This window comes from Heptranchias perlo, chromosome 8 (assembly GCF_035084215.1).
Source record: "Heptranchias perlo isolate sHepPer1 chromosome 8, sHepPer1.hap1, whole genome shotgun sequence".
NCBI classification, from domain to species: Eukaryota; Metazoa; Chordata; class Chondrichthyes; order Hexanchiformes; family Hexanchidae; genus Heptranchias; species Heptranchias perlo.
Window position 1 is genome coordinate 26,907,149 of NC_090332.1, and position 23,822 is coordinate 26,930,970.

A 23,822-nucleotide genomic window follows, 5' to 3' on the forward strand; every position below is an offset into this window, starting at 1 on the left:
CATTCACCTGACGAAGGAGGAAGCCTCCGAAAGCTTGTGAATTTCAAATAAAATTGTTGGACTATAACTTGGTGTTGTAAAATTGTTTACTATTTTTTCTTGTAAGATAAAGGAACAATTACAACACTTATTGAAATAACATTTTTTTCATGTATATCACAAAGGACCTCTCCACAGTTGGTCCTTTGTCCATGGTCAATTCTCTTAATCAATAACTGGTTAATATAACACTGACATCCATTCAGTATACTTCATGTATCTGCTTAACTCAGCAAAAAGCCACTAATCTTTAAACAAGCGCTTTCTTTTCCACATTTCTGTATTTCTGTTGTGAAAATACTAGCTAGAGAATGATGTATAGAAGTACTGTACTATGAGTGAATAGAAGATATACTATGAATTTAACAAAAACTACTGTGGTTATTTCATCTCACAAAAGAAACACACATGAAAGCAAAAAGACTGAACAGGGAAGTTATGTAAGCCCCTAAAGCTTTTGTCCTCTAAATTGCTTTTTGTAAAAAAAAATTGCTCCTTCAATTTTCCCTAAGAGAATTTATGCTAAGGAACTCTATGGGAGCAATGGCCCTGCTATACCTTGTCTGAATGGTATTTTCTTGTGTGAGCCTGATCCTGATTGTTAGTAGGTTATTCAATCTGTGGCGCGATCACAGACAAACCTTACCATATCCTCACTGGCATCCACATACACTTCCAGCAGAGGTTATTAGATAAAGATCAGGTGAGAACACCCTGATCAGTTTTCCTTTCTGTAGCCCAAGAAATTGAGGTCAATTGCAGAACACGCCCTGTTCCAGTTAAGATTAGCTAACTCAGCACAGCCCAGGAATCGAAACTGAAACTATCTCAGCATGAATGACCCAGTGCCACACGTCGCGTATTTTATACATTAGAGGGACTGCTCAAAACTACATTTGATCAGACAAATCAAACTGCATTTGCACTAAACACCAAAGTGGATCTATTTGAAGTGCCTCTTACTTTTCAATAGTGCAAGTTTATGTATCCAATTGAGAAAAATATTTGGAAAGAGCAAGGTCGTTACCTCCAAATACTCAAAACATGGATCTTATAATGTAGATCATTAAATACCAGGAAAAGTTAATCCAGAGAATGGAAGTGGGGAATTGATTATTTTAAAAACTAGCTGATAATTTTTTTTACCCACAAGATGTTTTATTAATGTAAAAATACAATCTGTGCTTATTACAAACTGTAATTAAGAAGCAGTCTCCAAATTAACATCTTAATTTTTTTAAATGCATGTATTTTATTAACGCCACAGAATTTCTTTACTTTCTGCAACCCTACTTGTAATGTCTTCAAATGTTACTCCAAGGTGGAGTAAATAGGATTAAAGGATAATAAGATAATCATCTTAAATTTCAGGATATCATTAGAAACTACAGCTGCAAGCTATGCAGGAATTATAGAAATACAGTAGCTCACTATTTGACAGATCTGGGCCACAAAGGATGAGGGCCTTCAGTTATGTGGAGACACTAGTGAAGCTGGAATTGTTCTCCTTAGAGCAGAGAAAGTTAAGGGGATTTAATAGAGGTGTTCAAAATTATATGGGGTTTTGATAGAGTAAATAAAGAGAAACTGTTTCTACTGGCAGGAGGGTAGGTTTATGACACGGATTTAAGATAATTAGCTTAAGAACTAAAGGGGAGAGGAGGACAATAATTTTTTTTACACAGCAAGATGTAATCTAGAATGCACTACCTGAAAGGGTGTTGGAAGCAGATTTAATAGTAACTTTCAAAAAGAAATTGGATATGTACTTGAAAAGGACAAATTTGCAGAGCTATACGGAAAGAACAGGGGAGTGGGACTAACTGGATAGCTCTTGAAAATTGTCGGCACAGGCACGATGGGCCAAATGGCCTCCTTCTGTGCTGCAAGATTGTATGATGAGGCATGATCCATTTGTGAATAAAAATTGAAATAATGTTAAAGAATTTTTGAACAGTTCGCAGAACAAATGTCTCAGCACCACTAAAAAAAACTATTTATAATTTGCTCTTAAAAAATAGCTACTTCAAAAAAGGAGTGCTGATGACAATTTGGGGGAGCTGCTTTGGAGGATAAATGTAACATTCTCTCAATGGCCCAGGGGATAAATGCACACCCAGTGTGGTATTGAGCCAAATCCATCAGAAAAGTCCTCAAGTTTTCTCCCTGTTCTGCATTAAATTACCTTTCTAAATGTATGTGTGCTCTATTTGGCTTCAGTGACCCTGTGATGGAAAGGGGCTAATGGGAGCCAATGTTCCAGCTCTTCATAGCTATCCAATGTGGCTGTCAGCTGAGGACACGATCAGGCTCAGTTCGGATGCCTCCCAAAGTCAATACTGCTCACAATCAGTGGAAATGTGCCTCAATATATGAGTCACCACCTTCAGATGAAAGCAAAGAAATATAATTGGGAGGGGTAAGAAAAGAGGAGAATGTTTAAAAAGTAGTTATGGGTTTAGTTTCAATGAACTGTACATCATACATTTTTGTATACAGATGAATAAAGTAATATGTGAAACTTAGATGAGAAAGCTCCTTTAAATTGAACACTTCAAACCATTTAGGAAGTTGAGTGAACTTCCCATTCTCATGAAAAATACTGGGTAGTACCACAATTTAGAGTTTCCAATCACAAAACATATTTGAAGCAATAGTTACTCATAGAATTCATTGCAGAAGATTTGCCATTTTGGTGGCAATTTCAGACTGTCCATTTCAATGAATCCAACAGTTTACTTTATTGAACAGTAGGTTTTACAATAAAATTACGTGGGGATTCAGTTTAGTGTTAATGGGTCAATCATTCCAAAAGAGCTAAACTAGTTCCCTGAAGCAACTCTGGGCTATTGACTACATTCATTCAGTTCCCTCAGTTCTGGGCTCCAGGAACCCCAATCATGTTAAGTTTTCTCACGATTAAATAAATGTACTTAAATTCCTTTCCTCCTTATGGGAAAACAAAAACCATTAATTATAACTCACTCTCTCACTTCCACCCTTGATGAATTTATCTGCAGTAAAGCCTTTACTTTCTTCCATCCTGGTTGTTCCCTGGTATGCCCCATTCCATTGAGCCCTCAAGTCCAAGGGGCGCAGACTAGAGTGCACACTGTGCACAACTGGTTTAGCCATCCATCACCAGGTCTGGCTGGATCTCATCAAGCACTATCAGGCCACACTCTCCTCTGCGAAAACCACTACTACCATCCTGGAAAGCAGAGATAATTCACAACTTCTTTTCTCCACTACCAACTGACTCCTTTCCTCTGCTCCTTCCACCCTCACCTCCAACAAGTGCGAGGAGCTCACGGATTTCTTTGTCAGAAAGATTGTGACAACCCATTCAACTGCCTCTGGCTGCTTCCCACCTTCCCCTTGCCCAAGCACAAACTACACCCAGGCTCATCCTGCCTTAGACCTGATTCTGCGTCCTTCCCTTGTTTCTCATCTTCCCTCATGGCCTCTCCAAACTCATTTGTCCCCAAGACCCAGCGCCTGTGACTGTGACCCCATTCCCACTAAACTGCTGATCACCCAACTTCCCTTCTTCGCCTATGCTAGCTAGCATGGTAAATGGCTCCCTCTCCTTAGGTACTAACCGCATCCTTTTCTAAACCAGTCAGCATCCACCTCCTCAAAAAAACAACCATTGACCTTGCAAACTACCCCCACCACTCTCCTTCCCCCACCAAAGGCATCTCCAATGTCCCTTTCCTCTCCAAAGTTCTTCAATGTGTTATTGCTTACCAAATCCATACCCAGCTTTCCTGCAACTCCACGATCGGAGAGATTCAAACATGTTTGCACCCCTGGCACAGCACAAACGACTCTAATCAGTTACAAACGACATCCTCTGTCAGTGTGGCTGTCGTGCATTTTCCCTCCTTGACCTCTCTGCAGCTTTTGAACACACCATCCTCCTTCAATGCTTCTGCTTTGTCCAGCTCAGTGTGACTGCTCTTCTTTGGTTCCACTCTTACATATCCAATTGTACCAGCGCATCTCCAGCAATGGTTTCTCTTCCCTCCCCTGCAGCTTTACCTCTCGAGCCCCCAAGGACCTACCCTTGCTCGCCTTCCTCACCTACATGCTGCCCATTAGTGATATCGGCCAAGAGATGGGGTCAGCTTCCACATGAACGTTACCACCACCCAGATCTACCTTTCCACCTGTCGACCCCTTCACTGCCTCTGTGCTGTCACACTGCTGTGTCCAGTCTTAGATAAGCCTCAATCTCCTCCAGTTAGTTAAACATTGGGGAAAACCAAAGCCATCCCTCTGACTAGATCCTCCTCCTCGGCCAGTCTCAGGTTGAATGAGACTGTTCAGAACCTCAGCATGCTATTCGACCCTGAGCTGAGATTCCAACCCCATTTGCTCATCATAAAGGCTACCAACTTTCACCACCTTATCACCCACCTTTGCCCACCTGTTGCTAAAACACTCATCCATGCCTTTATCACCTCCAGACTCAACTATTCTGATGCTTTCCTGTTGGCGTCCCATCCTCCACACTTTGTCAACATTAGCTCATCCAAAACTCTGCTTCCCATATCCTATCCTGCTCACCAGTCACTTCTGACCTTGCTGACCTACATTGGCTAGGGTTGCCAACCCTCTTTGAATCATAGAATCATAGAAAGGTTACACCACAGAAGGAGGCCATTTGGCCCATGGAGTCCGCGCCGGATCTATGCAAGAGCAATCCAGCTAATCCCACTCGCCCGCCCTTTTCCCGTAGCCCTGCAAATTTTTTTTCTTTCAAGTACTTATCCAGTTCCCTTTTGAAGGCCATGATTGAATCTGCCTCCACCACCCCCTTGGGCAGTGCATTCCAGGTCCGAACCACTCGCTGTGTAAAAAAGTTTTTCCTCATGTCACCTTTGGTTCTTTTGCCAATCACCTTAAATCTATGTCCTCTGGTCCTTGAACCTTCTGCCAATGGGAACAGTTTCTCTCTATCTACTCTGTCTAGACCCTTCATGATTTTGAACACCTCTATCAAATCTCATCGTAACCGTCTCTGTTCCAAGGAGAACAATCCCAGCTTTTCCAGTCTATCCACATCACTAAAGTCCCTCATCCCTGGAATCATTCTAGTAAATCTCTTCTGCACCCTCTCTAAGGCCTTCACATCTTTCCTAAAGTGCGGTGCCCAGAACTGGACACAATACTCCAGCTGTGACCAAACCAGTGTTTTATAAAGGTTCATCATGACTTCCATACTTTTGTACTCTATACCTCTATTTATAAAGCCCAGGATCCCGTATGCTTTTTCAACCACTTTCTCAACCTGCCCTGCCACCTTCAATGATTTGTGCACATATACCCCCAGATCACTCTGTTTCTGCACCCTTTTTAAGAGTTGTGCCCTCTAATTTATATTGCCTCTCCTCATTCTTCCTACCGAAATGTATCACTTCACATTTTTCTGTGTTAAATTTCATCTTCCACATGTCCGCCTATGCCACCAGCCTGTCTATAGCCTTTTGAATTCTATCACTCTCCTCCTCACTGTTTACTACCCTTCCAAGTTTTGTGTCTTCTGCAGATTTTGAACTTGTGCTCTGTACACCAGAGTCAAATATATATCAGGGCTTCTTCGACAGCACCTCCCAAACCCGTGACCTCAACCACCTAGAAGGACAAGGGTAGCAGGCACATGAGAACACCACCTGCACGTTCCCCTCCAAGTCACACCATTCCGACTTGGAAATATATCGCCGTTCCTTCAACATTGCTGGGTCAAAATCCTGGAACTCTCTACCTAACAGCACTGTGGGAGAACCTTCACCACATGGACTGCAGCGGTTCAAGAAGGCAGCTCATCAGCACCTTCTCAAGGGCAATTATGGATGGGCAATAAATGCTGGCCTTGCCAGCGACGCCCACATCCCATGAACGAATAAAAAAACGTGGTCCAAGCAGTGACCACTGGGGAACACCCTGTACACCTTCCTCCAGTCCAAAAAACAACCGTTCATTACTGTTTCCTATCCCGTAGGCGATTCTGTATCCATGCTGCTACTGCCCCCTTTATTCCATGGGCCGCAATCTTGATGACAAGCCTACCATGCGGCACTTTATTAAATGCCTTTTGAAAGTCCATATACACCACATCAACTGCATTGCCCTCATCTACCCTCTCTGTTACCTCATCAAAAAACTCTACCAGGTTGTTTAAACACAATTTGCCTTTAACAAATCCGTGCTGGCTTTCCCCTAATCAATCCACCCTCATCCAAGTGACTTAATTCTGTCCCGGATTATCATTTCTAAAAGTTTCCCCACCACTGAGGTTAAACTGACAGGCCTATAGTTGCTGGGTTTATCCATACACCCTTTTTTGCAATTCTCCAGTCCTCTGGCACCGCCCCCTTATCTACGGATGTTTGGAAGATTATGGCCAGTACCTCCACAATTTCCACCCTTACTTCTCTCAGCAACCTAGGACATATCCCATCCGGGCCGGGTGACTTATCTACTTTAAGTACAGCCAGCCTTTCAAGTAGCTCTTCTTTATCAATTTTTAGCCCATCCACTATCTCAACTATATCTTCATTTACTGAGACCGTGGCAGCATCTTTTGCCTTGGTAAAGTCGGATGCGAAGATACTCATTTAGTACCTCAGCCATCCCCTCTGCCTTCATGAGTAGATCTCCTTTATGGTCCTTAATCGGCCCCTTTACTCCTCTTACTACCAATATACATGCCTGTAGAAGACTTTTGGATTCCCTTTTATGTTGGCCACCAGTCTATTCTCATACTCTCTCTTTGCCCCCCTTATTTCCTTTTTCACTTGCTCTCTGAACTTCCTATATTCTGCCTGGTTCTCACTTGTGTTATCAACCTGACATCTGTAATACGTCCCTTTTTTCTTTTTCATCTTACTCTATCTCTTTTGTCATCCAGGGAACTCTGGCTTTAGTTGCCCTACTTTTCTGCCTTGTGGGAATGTGCCTAGACTGTACCTGAACCATCTCCTCCTCAAAGGCCGCCCACTGTTCAATTACAGTTTTGCCTGCCAACTTTGATTCCAATTTACCCGGGCCAGATCTGTTCTCATCCCATTGAAATTGGCCCTCCTCCAATTGAGTATTTTTTACTTTAGAGTGGTCCGTGTCCCTTTCCATTGCTATTCTAAACCTGATGATACTATGATTGATGCTCCCTTAATGCTCTCCCACTGACACTTGCTCCACTTGGCCCACCTCATTCCCTAGTACCAAGTCCAGCAATGCCTCCTTCCTCATTGGGTTGAAAACGTACTGATTAAGAAAGTTAACCTGAACACGTATCAAAAATTCGTCCCCCTCTGTGCCCCTTACATTATTGTTATCCCAGTCTATATTCGGATAGTTGAAGTCCCCAGTTATCACTACTCTATAGCTTTTGCACCTCTAATTTCCCTGCAAATTTGCTCCTCTATATCCTTCCCACTAATTGGTGGCCCATAGAATACATCTAGTGTAATGGCACCTCTTATTTCCTGACTCTAACCAAATGGATTCTATCCTTAACCCCTCCAGGACATCCTCTCTCTCCAGTACTGCAATATTCTCCTTAATCAATACTGCCACCCCTCCCCCTTTCTTTCCTGACTACCTTGTATCCAGGAATATTTAGTACCCAATCCTCCTGGTTTTTGAGCCAGGTCTCAGTTATCACCACAACATCATATTCCCATGTGGCTATTTGCACCTGCAGCTTACCAAACTTGTTCACCACGCTTCATGCGCTTTCACACATGCACTGCAAACCAGTCTTAGACTTTCTTGTACTCTCTCTTATACTCTATTACTTGCTTTAGTGCTATTTTTCTCCCCCGATCCTTTGTGCCCCTTGTTTCTCCTTTCCATTGCTACATCCTGGTGCCCACCCACCACAGTACCAGCGAACCTTCCCGCAAGGACATTCGTTCCAGCTCTTGAATTGGCTGGGTGTCTACTGGAATTGAGGATTGATCTCCCAGGCACTGCTGTGAGCAACCTGGGAGGAAAATTTGGAAGCCCGCCTGGTGACCGCCACTGTTGCATCTAGAACAGCACACTTCCTTCTTTCCTGGCTCCTTCCTGACTCAGTGCAGCTGCTCACTCAGCCTACCTGGGGTGTGTCTTGTACACATGTAGCCACAACACAGCAGTTTCAATGGCACGGGGGATTGTGGGCATCCGTAAGCACCACTGCGGCCTGGCTGTTTTTGGTATTAGAAAGCACTCCAGTGACAGGGAGGGAGTTTCGTTGAATGTGGGAAGAAACACTACCCATAGTTAAAACACAATCAAACTTCTCTGACTGAAAACCAGGGAATAACATTATCTCTAACACCCTCCTTGCCAAACTCTAAATGGTCCAAAATTCAAACCCACTGCTCACACATCACTTGGTTGCTGAAACTGTACCCCCAACCCTCCAGCACCAGAACTCATAATTTTCCTTTATACCACACAATTCTTTCCCCCAACACTTCTCAGCTCCACCAATGCCAACACCTGACACTCCTAGACTGGATCCAACAAAAAGGTCTCTGTCTCACCTCTGACCTCCCATTCTCTATTACATCCTATCCTGTCTTCTGATTAAGAACATAAGAACATAAGAAATTGGAGCAGGAGTAGGCCAATCGGCCCCTCGAGCCTGCTCCGCCATTCAATAAGATCATGGCTGATCTGATCCCAACCACATCAATACTGTTAAGGTCATGTCAGCTTTTCTGTTCCTTCTGAATTCCAGAACAATGTACATCTTCCTGCTTGCATCCTTTCTGTGCTGAAAGCAAGTTTTGTCTCCACGTCTCCCTCTAATTCTTTCCCAGAACCTCATTACTTTGGAGCTTCATGCTTGTGCACTTTCTTTGCCTGCTCGCTGGCAGCCTTCTGGTTCTCAGAACATCGAGTGGCCCAGCTGGAGTACTGCATTCAGTTTTGGATACCAAACCTTTGGAAAGATATGTTGGCCTTGGAGAGGACACAGCACAAATTCACCAGAATGATACCCGGGCTTAAAGGGTTAAATTGAGGGCATGTTGCATAAACTTGGCTTGTATTCCCTTGAGTTTAGAAAATTGAGGGGTGATCTAATTGAAGAGTTAAAATGATTAAAGGATTCGATAGGGTAGATACAAAGAAACTATTTCCTCTGGAGAGAGAATCCAGAACAAGGAGGCAAAATCTTAAAATTAGAGCTAGGCCATTTAGTAGTGAAATCAGGAAGCATTTTTTCCCCTAAAGGGCAGTGGAAATCTGGAATTCTCTCCTCCAAAAGGCTGTGGATTCTGGTTCAACTGAAATTTTAAAGACTGAGATCAATAGATTTTTGTTGGGTAAGGGTATCAAGGGATAGGGAACAATGGCAGGTAAATGGAGTTGAGGTACAGATCAGTCAAGAATTGAACAGGCTTGAGGGGCTGAATAGCCTACTTCTGTTCCGATGACAACAGCTGGCACAAAACCATGAGCACAGACACTCAACTACAGGGGACTCAACCTTCACAACATTTGCAAAATGTGGGCAAGTGTCATGTGATCAGACGTCACTTAATTAGATGTCACATGATCAGATGTCAAGTGATCAAACCTCCAAGAATATATCAAACGAGATTTGGCAACCCTACTGCTGGGCGGTGCAGAGAGGAAACCAGGATGACCTGGCTTCTGATTTAACTGCTCCTGTGGGGAAACACCATATCTTTCCTCAGCAATTCCCCTGAAAAAACAGCTGAGATAGGAAATTCAATGTTTTGGGAATAGCAGGAGGCTACCTTCTTTCAAAAAAATAATTTTCCCCTCTCCTCTCCTGAAGATGGGGAGTCATGATGGATATTTTTCCACAGATGCCAGCCACCCTGTAAGTTCCTTGTTTAAATTGCCATGGCCAACTACTTGACCATGAAGCATCACAATCAAGCCCAATTCTTACCAATTTCCACACTTGTCAACAGGATTCATTGGGTGGTGATTAAGAGTGGGATCCCTGGCCTGATTTTGGTTCACTGCCTAGTCTAAAAAAAAAGTAGAGAATTAACCATACCTGAATAATCTCAAAAAAGGCTCTACTGTAAAACTTAAAATTATCTCTGGAAAGATCAAAAATGTTTTGTGACAAATACTCATTTGGCATGACATGCATTATAAAAGGAGGAACAAAGACATTTCAACACCTAAAGCATTTATTTTGAATCTTGAGCTTTTTACATATAGTACCAATTATACATGAATTCAACATATATTAACAGCCCATTTATTACAAGTATTCTCCCAAATAACGAAAGTATTCCTGTTTTTATAAACATTTCTACAGTGAATGTAAATACATGCTAAATGTTTTCATGAAAGGAAATTGCACAATACAGGAGAATATGGTCAATTTAAGGTATTAACAGGACAAGTAAAAGGAAAAGAAGTGGGTGTGCTTTCTGTTTCATCAATATGTACATTAGTTTAAAAGTAAAAGATTATGAATTCACTTAGCTATGTCAGGCTTTTCATCTATATCCATAGAAGGGGTCAGCCAACAGTGGGAAAACAGAACGGCTTCACTTTCACAATAAACTGCATTTAAGCCAACTGAAAACAAGATTATCTGGAAGACCAAGCATATCCAAACGTTATATTCCAACTGCAGCACCTGTGGATTTTCATGTTTATTCAGGCATTAAAAATAACTTCCTTCCTTGACGCTATTCAAAACAGAAAAATCTCCATTAATGGATCTTTCATTTTCAAAAGGTGCAGTACTGCACATGGAATTGAATCTACTACTTTGTACCAACACTCAAAAGCAATTTGTATTCTTCATATACCATTGCTTTGAACATGGGTTCGGTTAAACACAGAATTCTTTTGTAGCCTGCTTTTGTTTACATGGAAATAATGTTCAGCTTTTTTGTTAATCTCAATACAGCATTATCAAAGCAAAGATGGGGTACAAAAAGCATGAAAAAACTTTTCCAACAAGAGGATATAGTTAGTATTACTTGAAGAACATAAGATTTAGGTATGGATAAAACAGTAATATTGCTAGAGAATGAAATGGCAAAATTATCCTCTAAAAACTTAAACTTAATTAAGTAAAACTTCAAAGGTGTGCTAAATTTACATGGTACTTTTCAAGTTTTAAGAGTTTAATATTTTAATTCACTGCTTGATTTCAAACATCATAAAATACTCCAATTTAGTCAACTTATGCATAAAAATGTTGACTGATAAAGTAATGCACATTTCAACTAGAGTTATTATGCGTAATAGCAGGAAAAACAACACTGGCTACTATCTAAAATCGTTGAAGGACAAGCCAAGAAGTTGCAGTGTTACTTGCGATATAAAAAAAAAATCACTGGAGGATCCCGAGTTGTTTCTCATATTTCACCAACATAAAGGCCATTAAAAAAAGGGAGCAAGAGATGTCCTATGTTCATTTCTAGTCACTAAGACATAAGGGAGACATTCAAGCCTGAAGGAAATGCAGAGAAAAACTACAAGAGTGCTCTTTTGTATCAGCAGACTGAGTTATGAGCAAAGACTGGAGAAACTTGGGCTTTTCAAGCCTGGAAAAGTTAATTGAGCGGGACAATAGATAATTGGTACGGAAAAAAATAAATAAATCCAGAACACTTTCAAACTAAACCATGACAATAGGACTTAGGGGCACATGTTCAAACTAATGAGAAGCAAATTTGATGTCATGAAGTCCACACAGAGCAACTGACATAATTGAATGGATTTCTGGTTAAGGTAGAGGATGCAAAAACACTAAACTCATTTGAGAAACAACTGGATACTGTGATGGGAGAACAGTAGGATCTTTCTGGGATGGCAGAATGGCTTTCCTCATCTCTATCTTCTGAAATGAACATAATCAGGTTTGAAAAGAAGAATTGGGACCAGTATTACAGCTACAAATCCAAGGAATCAGCACTGAATTTAACTGACAACAGTACCAAAGAAATAAAAACTTCCCTGACAGATGTGTTGGAAAACTATGTTCTTTCAGGAATAATTTTTCAAAATTTTGGCAAATTTCTCACTGAAGTTAGTTAAAATGCCTTAAAATAATTTTTTGTATTTTTTCTTGATCTTTATTCACCAACACAAGATTCACTTAATACATTATGCTCAGTACTTCAAGTCCAGAATTGGCTTTTATTCACATTTGATTTCGGATGGTTGAAAATCACACACAATTAGCTACATGTTTTTGTGCTGAAAAGTGTCATCATACCACGATGATCAGCAGTTCCCTTTTAAATGGCGCAGTATTGCTTTTTTTCACCCCTTTACTCAAGTTCACTGCATCTCAGGATTTTCATTTCAATTATAAAAATTAAGAAAAAATATTGTAGCACAAGGTAAGTAATCCCACACGATGGTATCCGTCGACATCCTAAGCCAGAAGAATATTTGTCAGAATCCTCACCTCCCACACACAATTCAAAACAGTGATCAACATGAAGGTCCTCCTATTTCTGATTACTTGCTTACCTTTTAAGCATCAAACTTTGCAAATAAGAACTTTGTTGAAAGTGGTACGTGGTATATTTGTATGTCAAAACCCTTTACTGCAGCTGCTAACATGAAACACAGACCCCACTGAAGTTCAGCAAAGGTAGTCACAAAATGTGTTGCTGCTGTTAGTATATAACATTAATCAGGTGAGGTTGTCCACTGAAATTAATCTACCTTAATACCATGTAGGCATTCACAACATACAGGAAAGAAGATCTGAATCAAACCCACACTTGGCCATATTCTGTGAAGACCAAAAATAGTTGTTAAAGGTATTAACACACTCAATGAGCTCATTGTAGGAGCTCCTCAAAACAGAAACAAAAATATCTTGGATTATTGATGGCTAAGGGGCAAAATGCTCAAGGGTACTCTGCAGACTATTTTCCCTAAAACAATATGAATTCAATTATACTACCTATTTCCATAATGTTTGAGAGATTTTTCTTCACTAGCTTCCACAAAACAATGTCTGAAATAATCCATGATCAACTCCAGTCAAAGAACAATAGAATCATTGAGTTTTGCATGGTAGATGTTAACAGTTGGCTCTGACTAGCAAGCCAGAACTTAATCAATTCCACTTAAGTGAATACTTGATAATGGAATGCTTCAGATAAGTGAAGATTAAAAAAAATATTAAAGCTAGAACTATTTCCTCTTCGCCTACTGTCATTCCTATTAACAGTATATTTCAAGAAGAAACTTCTCATCAATTCTTGCCATGTTAAAAAAAAAATCACCAAGTTAACTGCCCTGATTACAGCCACCTTTTGCGTCATGCGGCTGCTGTTTTTTTTAAAATAACTTTATAATAAAATGCAAGTTATAAAATAGCTTTATATATCATTTAAATGCATTTTACAATATATTTTCTTATAAAGCACAAATAGTACGATTTTTAATGCAAACAAAAACAGTGACAAACTGCTTTTTCAGTTGAGGGAAATTTTTCTTGTACCAGTGACCACTGTACTCAATTTCAGATTAGTTGACTGAAACCAGATGCACACCTTAAGAATGCACATTCACAAACCGGTGCAAACTGAGTTAACCTACTAAAGGAAGCAAGACAGAAAGAGAGGGAAAGCAAGAATTAAAAAAAATGTTTCCAACCAAAGTCCAGCAATCTTTTTCTCATTTGACCCAAAATTGTTCATTAGACATCACTAACTATAGAGCACAGAAACACACTTTGGATGTCCATATTGTATTAGTCCAAAACCTGATAAATAATTCTGATTCAAAAAAAAACAGCTACTTCGAAGATGTGGGCTTTATTACCCCAAAATGTTCCATCTTTGTGGAGAAGATTTCAAGTGCAAATAAAGCGAATGACATCTCTTTAAAATATGCACTTCACATGCATTCCACATTTTCTTAATGACATATGAACAGTTATGTAACTTTTTTTTAAAGTTACTGTAATTCAGGAGCAAGTGTTCCAAAAATGGTAGCCTGAGGTGTATTTCATTTAACCTGATCCTCTGACTTCTCTCAAGAGGATTTTTTTTTGCTTCAGGATGTGCCAAGTGTCTAGAGTTCTATTGAAAACTAATCACAAGTGCTGCCAGTCGATGCCAACTAGCGTCTGATTTGCTTCTTGTGCATGGCCAATCTCCTCTGTGATGCTATGTTGCTGCCACAGTTTCTGCAGCTTTCTGTATCGTTCTTTGCAGAGATGAAGGGGGTTCCCTCGTCTGAAAAATGCAACTCAAATAAGGTTACCATAGTCAAGTAAAAGACTGTGTGCCAAGTATTTTTCTTTATATATCAACCCTCTCCTCAAAAAAAACACAACATAATGCTCAAGGGATGAGCACCTGTAATCAAGAGCAACCAGTAACTTGGAGCCAACAAAATATTAGAAAATTCATTCAAGTTAGAGCTGGTGTGGGAAAAAACCCATAAATGCATAAACTGTTCTATAAAATGTTATTCCACCATTGGGTACCATATTCAATACTACTGAAACTAACTTCTCAGAACAGACAAGAACTTCCACCAATCAATACAGCTACATCTGACACCTTGCAATATCACAGCAATCCACCCAATGGGACTTGATAAGTTAAAATAGAAAATAATTTAGATTGATATTTTTCTGGCATGATTACAATGTAGATCAGAAAACAGGTAGCCTAAACAAAACAAATCACAGGGAATTAATATTTATACAAGCAAAGCAAAACAGTCACATAACACAAAAGTCTGCAGGGAACCGATGTCACTGAAAGATTTAACATTAAATCTCAACTTGTGCATGCTCTTTCAATCAAATGCATTGTCCATATTTATAATACCAAATATTTTAACATTTTACCTCAGCCCCTGATCTGTCTCTCCATAATCATCAAGGTAGGGTGGTGGATAAAAGCATCCTTTTGTCTTTCCAGCCAGAAACAGCACCTGACTTTCTCGAACTCTGAAAATACACAAGAACGATAGCAGTGTTCTGTATAAACAGTTCATAACTTACATTCTCTTATTTTACAAAGCACTGAATTAAGGGATTAATTTCTCTCTCCCCTCTCAAGAGTAAATCAAATCATCAGATGACCATTAGAATGTAGCTGTCTGGTCAAGAATGTGTGAAATGCTGCCATTTGGGATACGAGTGTTGAAAATCAGTTAAGGATTCAAGTGTAATCCTGCAGCAAAGGATTTCAGTGCTCACTCTCTACCATTAACTCAATTGTGATTTAACTCCCCATCGTGATTACAATGATTCATATTTTGACATAATTGTCATTGGTGGACCTGGCTAAGCTGGAAGTGGCTCTAAAGGGTTACAGCAACATAATTTCAAGGTTTTAACTCACCGCAGAAAAATTCCAACTCCACACCCGCAAGTATAGGTGTGAGCAGTGCAAGCCCCAACATCTTCTCCTTCCAGCTCTGTCTGACAGCAGTAGCTCTGAGAACACAGCATTCCTCCACACACCAAGCAGAGAGTTGGTGCTCGACTTTTATCTCCACCCGATTTCGGACATCTATTTTATATTATAAAAAAAACCAAAAGGTGAACTTTGAGGCATCTCATATCAATCACAAGCAGAAATAGCTGAAATTTACATAACACTGCAAATTTGACTAAGAGAGTGAAATGTTATTTGTCCCTTGCGAAGGGAATTATCTGCTGTTGCATAGTGTAGTTTTAAGTTTCTCAGATGTGGTATCAAACTTATTTGGTATAGCAAGCTTTTGGTGTTAACACGATTAGCCCGCGACAAGCCTTGGATAGTGAATCGTCTTTTAGAGACATCAAGAGAGAACAGGAACAGAGAAGGAAGCAAATGGCTGTCCAGATTCCAAATCTGTCCCCATGGTTATTGTGGTCAAAATTTAACGTGAAAAGGGAACAGATGATTTTTCCAGGATTTAAACCAAGGGTTTTCCAATGTTCCCAAACTACCAATAGAAGAATTGGGAACTGGTAAAATGCAGGAGACACAGAATTTCTTAAATCTTTGCAGTAGTTTCTGGTAAATGAGCTCATGAGAAAATAGCATAAATGTGGAATGTCACAATAGCAATGAGTCAACTGGGAATCTAGTTCAAAACACGTGATTGTTAATGAGTTGGATCATTACCTCCAACAGACACAGAATGGAGGGATTTAAATACAACGATGATAACGAGGTGTGAAGAACTTAATGAACTGCCTGAAATAGTCAGTGCCCTTAACAGGTTATAAGTAGCACCTTTGTAATTGATTCCCGTGGTACTGGCAAACGGTTAATGCTATTTGCCCATTTTATGTGGCTGCCCGTGATAAGGACTGTAATAGTTTAGATGTTTGCATTTTCACCAGATTTTTTTTTTAAAAAGTGAACTCTCTCACTTTCTCCTGGGATATTACATTTTTCTTCACCCCAATCCCTCCCTTCCTGGTAAAGAACAGGAACCAGTTAACTCATTGCTATTGTGACATTCCACATTTATGCTATTTTCTCATAAGTTATGATCATTGCTTATTCTTGGCATGTTATATATTTTGGTGGCATTTCTATACCGCTTCACAGTTTAGAGATTAAAGCTCATCTAAAATAGAACAAAGGCTGTACCGCATCTAATACAGAATATGCATACAGCTTGTAACCAAGTCACTGCTAGCTGGATGTGAAACTCAATTTACAAAAAAAAACACACTACAATGACTGATGCAAAAAGGTTCAGTCCAGGAGAAATCTGCTAGACAGATGTTTCATGTCCTGGATTATTTGGGAGCCCCCAATATTAGTGCTTATCCCACCTGCACAGACTGTGCTTGTAATTCCTGGTTTCATAACCTGACACCTTTTTTTATTTTCTTTCTCTTGCTGGAATCAAAATATCTGATAAAATCTCACATCATTGGTGTTATACAAGATTCAGATCCATAACAAGAAATAGATGTAAGAGGTGAATTAGTACATTACAGAGATGGGCAAATTAAGGCTCAAAATCTGCTTGAGATGGTGCGTGCAGTTAAAAGTAAGTGTCCGTGATTTTGGTGTGTATTCCTGATTGGGTGGTTCAAGAAGTTGAAATGTATGCACAACTTTTTCACAAGCATTAAAATAATGCGGCATGATTTTAAGTTTAATAAAATGAAGTTCAGCAATTCATGATTCAGTTTAGAACAGATACAAGTTATATGCAATTAGATGAAATTTGAAAGATGTTTTGTGTACTCACGTAAAACAAGATGCCCGGTTTATGAGGCAGCTGTAATCATCAGGAAGATCTATCAATTTGTTTGACTCCCTAGGATAGCTAGAATGAGGGAGGGGGGGGGGGGCGGGAAGAGGAGAGAAATTTAAATCCATAGCAAACTGGAACTTAGCAGAAGAAAAGATATAATCAACATGACAAATAAATGATCACTAAACCATAAGGTACCAGCCTACCTAATAGCTGTTCTCTCCCCCTTCACAAAGCTCTGCACTTCTGTAACTCCACACCACCTACAATTTCAAGTTTTTGTTCAGGTATGTTAGCTTGCAACAATCACAGTATTAATGTATGCACAGAATCACAGCAACTGCATAATAGCTGATTGCTTTTACAGCTAAAGTTTGCATTTTTTGAGGCTGAAAACAGCTATCCAAATCACTTCAAAATAGAAAGCAAGTAACATTTTTGAAAAAAGAACTTTTCAGATATTAATTCAAAATAGCATTTAAATAATGATGCGCATAAATTCATGTTTCAGAATAGTGAATGGCCTTTCCTTAACTAAAAGGCAATCATGCAAACATTTCTTTCAGCACCAAGAACCATTTTGTTTATGCAATCTATAAGCAAACACTCCTTGTACACCCACACAAAAAAAAAAGGCATTCTGAATGTTACCTTTGTATCAATGGCTCAATTGTATCTCCGTCAGTTTGGAAAAGACTCATTAGGTTTGTTGGTAGGGAAAGATAACGGCACAACAGTTCAAAGCGCTGTGGTCCATTCTCTGACAATGAATAGAAACGATATCACTGTTAAACTCCTCACATACATATCTTAACACTGCACAAATATTTTAGGAAATATGCTCCACTGGTATTAGAGTATCATAAAAGCTTCGTTTATTCTAAGAAAGGTTACACTTTTAGCAGATTTAGCCAAGTGTTGATGTTACATAGTCAACAGATGTAACATTCAAACATGGTTGCCATCTTTGCACAAATAAACATTTCAATTACAACAGCTTGCATTTATAGGAGTAAAACGCCCAACGGCGCTTCACAAGAGCATTAACAAAATGTGATACCGAGCCACATAAGGAGATATTAGGACAGGTGACCAAAAGCTTGGTCAAAGAGGTAGGTTTTAAGCAGCATCTTAAAGAAAGAGAGCGAGCTAGAGAGGCGGAGAGGTTTAGGGAGGGAATTCTACAGCTTAGGGCCTAGGCAACTGAAGGTAAGGCCACAATGGTGGAGCGATTAAAATCCGGGATGCACAACAGCCAAGAATTGGAAGAGCGCAGAGGTCTCTGAGGGTTCTAGGGCTGGAGGAGGTTACAGAGATAGGCAGGGGCGAGCCATGGAGGGATTTAAAAACAAGGATGAGAATTTTAAAAATCGAGGCGTTCCCGGGCCGGGAATCAATGTAGATCAGCGAGCAGAGGAGCAATGGGTAAACAGGACTTGGTGTAAGTTAGGATGCGGCAGCAGAGTTTTGGATGAGCTCAAGTTTATGGAGGGTGGAAGATGGGAGGCCAGCCAGGAGAGCATTGGAATTGTCAAGTCTAGAGATAACAAAAGCATGGATGAGGGTTTCAGCAGCAGATAAGTTGAGCAGGGGCAGAGACAGGCGATGTTACAAAGCTGGAAGCAGGAAGTCATGGTAACGCAGCAGATATATGGTTGGAAGCTCATCTCAGGGTCAAATAGGATACCAAGGTTACGAAAGGTCTGGTTCAGCCTCAGACAGTGGCCAGGGAGAACGATGGAGTCGGTGGCTTGGTAATGGAATTTGTGGCAGGGACCGAAGATAGTAGCTTCGGTCTTCTCAATATTTAGTTGGAGGAAATTTTCGCTCATCCAGTCAGATAAGCAGAGTGACAAATCAGAGACAGTGGAGGGGTCGAGAGGGGTGGTGGTGAGGTGGGTAGACCTGGGTGTTGTCAGTGTACATGTGGAACCTGATGTCGTGTTTTCGGATGATGTCGCTGAGGGGCAGCATGTAAATGAGAAATAGGAGGGGGCCAAGGATAGATCCTTGGGGGACTCCAGAGGTAACGGTGTGGGAGAGGGAAAATAAGCCATTGCAAGTGATTCTCTGGCTACGACAGACAGATAAGAATGGAACCAGGCGAGCGCAATCCCACCCAGCTGGACGATGGAGGAAAGCCGTTGGAGGAGGGTTGTGTGGTCAACCGTGTCAATGGTTGCAGAGGTCAAGAAGAATGAGGAGGGATAGTTTGCCACGTCACAGTCACACAGGATGTCATTTGTGACTTTGATAAGGGCCATTTCTGTACTGTGGCAGGGGAGGAAACCTGATTGGAGGGATTCAAACATGGTGTTGTCGGAAAGATGGGCATGGATTTGGGAGGTGACAACACATTCGAGGGCTTTGGTGAGAAAAGGGAGGTTGGCGATGGGGCAGTAGTTTGCAAAGACAGTGGGGTCAAGGGTGGGTTTCTTGACGAGGGGGGTGATTATGGCAGATTTGAAGGGGAGGACGACAGTACCTGAGGAGACTGAATCGTTAACAATATCAGCTAACATGGGGGCCAGGAAGGAAAGTTGGGTGGTCAGCAGTTTGGTGGGAATAGGGTCGAGGGAGCAGAAGGTGGGTCTCATGGTCAAGATGTGTTCGGAGAGGGCATATGGGGAGATAGGAGAGAAACTAGAGAAAGACTTCACAAAGGATTGAAGTTATTTTGTCCGTGATTCAACTTAACTCAAACCCGAAAGCTTCGAGAAAATGAATACAGAGTATATTGTAGGTTTTATTTGTGAAATATTTTTGCAGTGCTTATCCCAGAACTGTTGGAACACATGTTCTAATACGTGGATGAAAAGCTCGGTCTCAAAGTTCAAAAGTTGAAGTATCAAATTTCTTCCAAGATTGAATTTTGTATTTAAAAATAAATTACCTTGCAGTTCAACTGGTACTGGGACACTATTAAGATAGTGAAAGAACAAAGCAGAACATCGTAGATAGGGCATTATTCCAGTCTTGATATATTGCCACAGGTGCCAACCTGAGGACATTAGATTCAAGGCACTACAGGAGATAAAACATAGAAGCATCAATTCTTTATGAACTACATGAAATGTACTTTGATCGAAGAGTAATTTAGTACTATGCGGTAGTTCATAAAGACCCAACATCGCACATTGTACTCAAATCTTAATTCGGGTAGTCTACTGACAACCATTTCAGTTGCGATGCCCCAATCTAGTTTCAATTCATCACAGCGGCTTTTCTTTGTTTAAGTTACATTGAAACCAGTTTTTACGTACACCTGCCTCCTCAAATGTCCTAAAAATCAACACTGGCTCAAAGCAGCAATAGTAGGTCATTGGTTACAGACTTCTTGATGTGAATTCCAATGGCTGACATAACAGACAGATTTCTCCATTAATTGCCAGGGCTCCACTATAATGTTTTCTTCCCTTTCTTTCATGTTCCAAAGGCAATGTAGCTCCTCCAATAAGCTGGCCCAAATGACTATTCTTCATAACGTGAATCTGGGTAGTGAGTGATGGCAGAATATTGTGATGGTACTGAGGAGGGCAGGCCATCACAATGGGACCACACCTATGCACTTCCACAAGGGATCACTAAACAGTGATCAGATGCAAGAATCCAGGATGATTTCCCTCTCCCGAGCCCAAAAAAACTAAGACCAACTTCAGCACCTCAATCACCATCTCAGCCAGGTTAAATTAACTCAGGACTCATACCATGAGCATCCCCATCAATTATCTTTTATTTGTCATTAAATAACTGAAGGATGAATGTTGACCAGCCATGCGAAATTATAGGACAAATGCACAGCAAAAACTATATGACAAAAAGTCTTCACTAAATCATACCGTTAAGTTGAAACACAAGAAACTTTATAATTTATGTTCTTCAAATAGTTTATTTTAAAACACTATGTTTCAAATTTTGCAGACCTGAAGTAAAGCGAGCAGAGTATCTGCCTCGCAGTGTCAGGGACTCCCTTCACTCAAGCCTCCCTACAAAGTGAATTTTTTGTTTTCTTGTCTAGGCCACTAGATGGTGCAATTCACTGGGCTGGAAAGCTCCAGACCTCTCAACAAGGCATAAGCAAGCATACCTCCTGGTTCAAAGTGGCAATTCTACCACATGGAAGAGTGTACGTGCCAACAAACTGCTTGTATAAAATGAGGGAAAGAGGGAGAGGAAAAAATGCAATTAGAGACTCTATACAAAAAATGTTAAAACTGTAGACTTTGGACTCAGTAATATGCTTTTACATAATGTAGTGCATTTGGTTTGCAAAACATAAATTAAGAGTTCTGCCGCTGGTCAAAGAAAGTAAAGTGGTTACACTCTCCATAACTAATACAATGTTGGCACATGTAATCAAAAACACAAGAACAAAGCTGACTGTTTTAAAACACATTCTTCTTTAAAATGACTGTTTAGATTGCATGTGTGGTATGCACAGGTCTGAAACTTTTTCTGACTTTTTTTTTAAAAACTTCATTCTCAGGACATGGGAGTGGCTAGCAAGGTTGACGTTTATTGCCCATCCCTTGCTACCCTCGAGAAGGTGATGGTGGGCTGCCTTCTTTAACAACTGTAGCCCATGTGGTGAAAGTGCTCCCGACAAATGCTGATGGGTAGGGAGATTCAGGATTTTGACTCAGCGACAATGAAGGAATATACATGTCCAAGTCAGGATGTTGGAGGGAAACTTGGAGGTGACAGCATTCCCATGCACCTGCTACCCTTGTCCTTCTAGGTGGTGGAGGTCGCGGGTTTGGGAGATGCTGCTGAAGAAACCTTGGTGAGTTGCTGCAGTGCATCCTGTAGATAGTACACACAGCAGCCACAGTACGCCAATGGTGGAGGGACTGGATGTTTAAGCCGGTGGATGGGGTGCCGATCAAGTGGACTGCTTTTTCCTGGATGATGTCGAGCTTCTTGAGTGTTGTTGGAACTGCACCCATCCAAGTGGACAGTATTCCATTATACTCCTGATTTGTGCCTTGTAGGTGTTGGAGGGGTTTGGGGAGTCAGGAGATGAGCCACTTGCTGCTGAATACTCAATCTCTGACCTGCTCGAGCAGCATGTGTGTGGCTGGTCCAGTTCAGTTTCTGGTCAATGGTGACCCTCAGGATGTTGATGGTGGGGGATTCGGCGATGGTAATGCCAATGCCAATGAATGTCAAGGGGAGGTGTTTTTTTTTATTATTTGTTCATGGGATGTGCACGTCACTGGCAAGGCCAGCATTTATTGCCCATCCCTAATTGCCCTTGAGAAGGCGGTGGTGAGCTGCCTTCTTGAACTGCTGCAGTCTGTGTGGTGAAGGTTCTCCCACAGTGCTGTTATAGGTAGGGAGTTCCAGGATTTTGATCCAGCGACGATAAAGGAACTTTCCAATCTTTCCAAGTCGGGATGGTGTGTGACTTGGAGGGGAACATGTAGGTGGTGTTGTTCCCATGTGCTTGCTGCCCTTGTCCTTCTAGATGGTACAAGTCACGGTTTGGGAGGTGCTGTCGAAGAAGCCTTGGCGAGTTGCTGCAGTGCATCCTGCGGATGGTACACACTGCAGCCATGGTGCGCCAGTGAAGGGAGTAAATGTTTAGGGTGATGGATGGGGTGCCAATCAAGCGGGCTGCTGTGTCCTGGATGGTGTCGAGCTTCTTGAGTGTTGTTGGAGCTGCACTCATCCAGGCAAGTGGAGAGTATTCCATCACAGTTATATGCTCTCTCTTGTAGGAGACGGTCATTGCCTGACACTTGCGTGGCATGAATGTTACTTATTAGCCCAAGCCTGGATGGTTCTGGCAGAAACCAAACTGAGCGTCGGTGAGCAGGTTATTGGTGAGTAAGTGCCGCATGATAACACAGTTAATTACTCTTTCAATCATTCTGAATATTGGGAGTAGTTTGATGGGGAAGCAATTGGGCGGGTTAGATTTGTCCTGCTATTTGTGGACAGGACAAACCTGGACAATTTTCCAGGTCTTGTTACTTACGGGCACGGACTGCTTCATTACTTGAAGAATTGCGAATGGGGCTAAACACTCTGCAATCATCTGACCTTAAAACCTCATGGATAAAGCAGCTAAAGATAGTTGTGCCTAGGACTGTACCCTGAGGAACTCCTGCAGTATTGTTCTTGGGGCTGAGGTGATTGGTCTCCAACAACCACTACCGTCTTCCTTTGTGTCAGGTATGACTCCAGCCATTGGAGAGTTTTCCCCTAATCCCCAATGACTTCAGTTTTACTCCCAGTTTTACTGGGACTCCTTGGTGCCACTCTGTCAAATGCTGCCTTGATATTAAGGGCAGTCATCATAACTTTCCCTCTGGAATTCAACTCGTGTCCACGTGTGGGAAAAGGCTGTGATGAGATCTGGAGCCGAATGGTTCTGGCAGAACCCAAACTGAGCATCAGTGAGCAGGTTATTGGTGAGTAAGTGCTGCATGATAGCACGGTTAATGATTCTTTCAATCATTGTGAAGATGGGGAGTAGTCTGACGGGGAAGTAATTGGGCGGGTTAGATTTGTCCTGCTTTTTGTGGACAGGACATACCTGGACAATTTTCCACTTGGTTGGGCAGATACTAGTGTTGTAGCTGAAC

At 41.1% G+C, this 23,822-nt stretch overlaps 1 protein-coding gene across 2 annotated transcripts in view; it reads right to left on the minus strand.

The window, feature by feature from the left end:
• Positions 1 to 13,368: 13,368 nt before the first annotated feature.
• Positions 13,369 to 23,822, minus strand: part of ubr2 (ubiquitin protein ligase E3 component n-recognin 2) — a 125,322-nt gene continuing 114,868 nt past the window's right edge. For both annotated transcript variants that reach the window (XM_067988833.1, XM_067988832.1), the window contains exons 41-47: positions 20,126 to 20,256; positions 17,884 to 17,992; positions 17,439 to 17,495; positions 17,227 to 17,304; positions 15,369 to 15,539; positions 14,870 to 14,971; positions 13,369 to 14,246 (exon numbers count right to left, since the gene is read on the minus strand). In XM_067988833.1, the coding sequence (XP_067844934.1) occupies positions 14,105 to 14,246; positions 14,870 to 14,971; positions 15,369 to 15,539; positions 17,227 to 17,304; positions 17,439 to 17,495; positions 17,884 to 17,992; positions 20,126 to 20,256 (790 nt within the window). In that variant the 3' untranslated portion in view covers positions 13,369 to 14,104. The remainder of the gene's footprint in view (positions 14,247 to 14,869; positions 14,972 to 15,368; positions 15,540 to 17,226; positions 17,305 to 17,438; positions 17,496 to 17,883; positions 17,993 to 20,125; positions 20,257 to 23,822) is intronic.